The sequence below is a fragment of the Bison bison genome, unplaced genomic scaffold (assembly GCF_000754665.1).
Source record: "Bison bison bison isolate TAMUID 2011002044 unplaced genomic scaffold, Bison_UMD1.0 scf7180017856539, whole genome shotgun sequence".
NCBI classification, from domain to species: domain Eukaryota; kingdom Metazoa; phylum Chordata; class Mammalia; order Artiodactyla; family Bovidae; genus Bison; species Bison bison.
The window spans coordinates 8,869-13,585 of NW_011487112.1; the positions used below are offsets into that span (position 1 = coordinate 8,869).

The following is a 4,717-nucleotide window of genomic DNA, read 5'->3' on the forward strand; positions in this document are numbered from 1 at the left end:
CCCCGCGGGCGTCCTGGGCGCACGGACGGCACCAGAGGATACTCCGGTGCGCCCCACCACCGAGAGCTCTGTGGCAGGAGGCCCGGCCCCTCGGCGACCCCAGATCCTCTTAAACAGCGTAGCCCAGCAACCCCGTCGTCGCACGGAGGGGAGGCCGGGCAGTGGAGAGTGTCGTCTGGGGCCCGCTGGGGAGGGGAGCCGAGGAGGAGGAGCGAGGGGACCTGACCCCACTGTTACTTGGAGGGGCCGCCGGCGGTGCTCCGGGAGTAAGGGGAGCGGCCTGTGCCCATGGCAGGATGCCTGGGCCGCCACTACAGTGCAGAGTTCTGAGAGCTGGAGGTGTTCCCTAATGTCTGACTGAAAAGTGGAGTGAGAGGAATCGCTTTGGTGGTTGGCACCCTGCAGGCCCGGGAGAAGGACCAGCCCCTGGTTTTGGACTCCAACTCTAGCCCCTCCTTTGCCCTGGCACACCCCCTGCAGCCTGATGAGTGCCTCCCCCTTGCTGAGCGTGGGAGCCCTGGGGGATATGTCCCGGTCACCCAGGTATCCTCCAGAGCCTCATTTCACAGAGGGGCCAAAGGTCAGAGGGAGGGAGGAGCTTGCCTGAGGGCATTGGCTGCTCAGTAGTCCCTGGCAGTTACTTAGGGATGGCCCCACCCAGGATTCAACTCTCTTTGAACTGCACCATCTATGAAATCTGGGAGTCCGCACCTGGCCCACAAGGATGGGGCTTCTCCAGGCCCATACCTGCAGAGTACAGGCATCAGCACCTTCGGGGTTTGGGGGTGGAGGCTCATGTGTGCTCCTTGGAAAGGCTACAAGGAATAAGACGGCTTCTTGATGTGTACAGGCATGGAAGGATGCCCGGCTGCCACTCTCAACCACAAGCAACGAGGCCTGCAGACTGTTTGATGCCACCCTGACCCAGGTACGCCTGCAGAGGGAAGGGGCAGTTCCATCTGTAAAGATCCAAGAGGAGGTTTCTTAAATTGGTGAATGGTTTTTATGTTCATGAGATATATGTTTGGTGTGTCTTAGAGCCGCATTTATTTGCGCCACGAGGACATGATGCTTCCACACAGGCACAGTGATCTCTAGCTTCCATCCGCATAGCTTGCTTAAGGTTACAGCCGAACTGCCTTTCATCCGATGTGCTGTCCAAGTAGAGCTGGTCAGTGGTGACTGCATACAGGCATGGCACTGGAAGCTTTCAAAGCTTTCCCACTTTATCCTGATTTTATAAACATTGCAGCCCGTTAACCCCACTCGTACCCAGAGTTATTGTACCCTGGTAAACTCGAGTGTAGAAAGACTTCCTGGGGACCTTCATGATGCTTTGAAGCATCCTTGCACTGGACCAATGGCTCAGGCCGCTCCCAAGTCCAAGTCAGTGGCTCAGAAAGCCATGGATGCTTTTTAAGCTGCATGCAGACTTGAGCAATCCAGTGCAATAGAATCCATGTCCTCTGTATCCTCAGGATGGGGGAGCAGTTCCAGCTGCCCCACGACATAGCTGGGAGGTCCTCCAGGCGGCGGGCATTGGTCTATGAGGGTGCTGGGGTTTTTGGTGTGGAGCTCCTCCATTTAGGACGTGAGCCCTCCCTCTCTCCTCTCCTGGGTCTAATCTGTGAATATACTGTTCCACCTGTGGATGTTCTAAGACCTTCCACCGTATCACCGGTCATTTCTAACTGCAGTGAAGGAGCCTATAGTCTTCGAACTAGGAGCGTCTCAGAGATAAGGTCCAAATGCTTTGGTTGACAGGCAGGGGAGCTGAGGCCTGGAGAGTGGGGCTGACTCCTGCAGTGAGTTAAGAGGGGCAGGATGCACCTGGGTCTGCACACCTCAATGGAAAATTAGGGCGGGGCTCTTCCAAGAGCAGGAAGGCCGCTGCCTACTGCTTGCATCCGTGTAGCATAAGGACCGAGGAAGCTGCTAGAGACATAAGGGCCGGCCAAGAGACAACCGGGGAGAGGCTGTCGGCTTGCCCAGGGGCTGCGCCGTGTGCCTCTGAGCTCTTTACCTGTGTGTCCCCTTCCCCTTTTGGCTTTTGCAGAGCGTGATTTGTTACAGGAAAAATTCCTCAGCGCAGCCCCATGCTCCAACCCCTGCCAATGTGTACGCTGTCCCCTGCATCCTTGTCTCTGTGCCCACTCTCCTGTGTCTTGTTAAAATACCACGTGCTAATTCTGTATAGATGGAGGTTGGATATCAGATAGAGCACATTCTAAAATCTAATGCCTTATTATGGTTTTAGGATTTTTTTTTAAGATTTCTCTTTTGATGTGGATCATTTCTAAAGTCTTTATTGAATTTGTTACAGAATTGTTTCTGTTTTATATTTTGGGCTTTGGGCCACCAGACATGTGGGATCCTAGCTCCCCCAGCAGGGATGGAACTGGAAATGCACCCCCTAAATTGGAAGTGCACAAGTCTCAACCCCTGAACCGCCAGGAACATCCCACAGAGTTTTAAAAACTAGGCAGTAAGGGATTTTTCCTGGTGGTCTGGTGGCTACAGCTTCATACTCCCGGTGCTAGGCCGGGCTCCATCCCCGGTCGGGGATCCTACCTGTTGCCATTGAGCTCCAGTGCTGCAAGTAAAAGGTCCCGCTGCCACGGCTAAGACCCAGTACAGCCAAATCAGTGAGGAGGCATTAAAACAGAGAGACTGGAAACAAATTGTCAAGAGCGACGATGAGATGAGATTAGGGTGAAAGTGAGAGTGAAAGTCGCTCAGTCGTGTCCAACTCTCTTGAGACCCCATGGACTGTACAGTCCCTGGAATTCTCCAGGCCAGAATACTGGAGTGAGTAGCCTTTCCTTTCTCCAGGGGACCTTCCCAACCCTGGGATCGAACCCAGGCCTCCTGCATTGCAGGCAGACTCTTTACCAGCTGAGCCACACAAGGGACGCCCAAGAATACTGGAGCGGGGAGCCTGTCCCTTCTCCAGTGGACCTTCCTGACCCAGGAATCAAACCAGGGTCTCCTGCATTGCAGGCGGATTCTTTACCAGCCGAGACACCAGGGGAATTAGGATAAGTTTGATCTTTTAGCTTGTGCGCCTCTTCCTCTTTTCTCTTTTAATATATTTTTAAATTTACTTTTGGCTGCACTGGGTCTTCACTGCTGCTCAGACTTTTCTCTAGTTGCAGCTAGCGGGGGCGTCTCATTGCAATGGCTCCTTTTGTTGCAGAGCGTGGCCTCTAGAGCATAGAGCACAGGCTTAATGATTATGGCACATGGGCTTAGTTGCTCCACGGCCTTTGGACCATGGACCAGGGATCGAACCCGTGTCCCCTGCATCGGCAGGAGGATTCTTAGCCCTGAGCCGCCCCGGGAAGCCCTTCCTAAGTCTCTATAGTGGATGTTTACTATGGTTCTTTTCTAAAAAGAATAAATACAAGTACCCAAATGTTAAGTGCCCTCTTGAGGCTGACGAGGCTGACACTGCGGGCAGGTCACCGGTCAGGAAGGACTTTCCTTTAGATGTGTCATTTTTGGACACAGAGGCCTCACTGGCCCTCGAAAATGTGGTTTGAGTTACATCTATTAAGTCTCTTCATCTGAGATGCACCCAGCTACATTTTCTTTGAGCTGAGGTCCAGAAAATACTCAGTGTTCTAGAAAGAAAAAAAAAAGGTTTAGATACATGCCTTCATTTACATGGACTAAAAGCTCCCTTGGGACAGCTTTGTTTCACCTTTTAAATTTCAGTATGTAAAATGGACCAACGACCAGGGCCTTGGTGGCATTGAGGGCTGCCTGTCAAAGCTCAAAGCGGCAGATCCGACCTTCGGTGAGTGATGCTTCCTTCCCCTGGGTTGAGGGCCATGTTTCATGAGTCCAGCCCTTTACTGGTTCTCTGAGTACAGACCCCAGCTGGGCCGCAGAGGGCAGGCCTGTGCTAGTGACCAGGTTGGGAGGAAGGGAAGATCACAGTCAGCACTGTGTTGGGAATAACAGCTGCTCCCATAAAGATGCCAGTTTCTATAGAAGGTGTCTTTCAAACGTTTTCCTTAATTGTACATTAATTCTGCAAGGAAGACTCTGATCCCATTTCTCAGATGAGGAAACTGAGATTCAGACAGAGTAAGAAATACACCCAAAGCTATCCAACTGGTAGTTGGGGATCTGGGATCAGACACGGCTGTCTCAATCCAAAGCCTGGAACCCTCTGAAACACAAGAAGTGGCCTCTGCAGCCTCTCTGCATACTAGTGAGGCCTCCCTTAGAGAGGCTGGGGCAGGGGAGACCTTCCTGGGGACAGGGGCTGTGGTCACAGGCAAGCCATGTGCATGGCAGGCACGGGGGTCAGCCCAGTGCATTCCAGAACCCCAGCAGGGTAGCCCCAGCCTGGGTAAGGTTCTGGGCTGGGGGAAGAGCTGAGGAGGGGAGGGCAGCAGGGACTCCTCCCCTCATCCCTGCCGCCACCCCCTGCCATGGCCAGGTCCCACTGAGGGCAAGGGGCGCAGAACAGGGGATGAAGGAAGCTGTCAGGGGAGCTAGCCTCTGGGCGTGGGCTCAGGCTCTCTGAGCAGACCCTGGTCCCAGGTCAGACGTGGGGGCCACATGTGGTCCGAGCACTCTGGTTGGGTCCTAGGTCCCAGACCCGGGCTAGGGACTGGAGTTTGAAACACCAGTGGACATCCTTCCTCTGTCAGGGTGGGGAACACAGGTATACCTGTGGTGGATTCATTTCGATATTTGGCAAAAC

At 53.7% G+C, this 4,717-nt stretch overlaps 1 protein-coding gene across 1 annotated transcript in view; it reads left to right on the top strand.

The window, feature by feature from the left end:
• Window positions 1-841: 841 nt before the first annotated feature.
• The window catches only part of TTC38 (tetratricopeptide repeat domain 38), a gene marked incomplete at its 5' end in the record, with an annotated part of 23,349 nt that continues 19,473 nt past the window's right edge, over window positions 842-4,717 (top strand). The window contains 2 exons of the mRNA XM_010859583.1: window positions 842-928; window positions 3,718-3,799. Coding sequence (XP_010857885.1) covers window positions 842-928; window positions 3,718-3,799 — 169 coding nt within the window. The remainder of the gene's footprint in view (window positions 929-3,717; window positions 3,800-4,717) is intronic.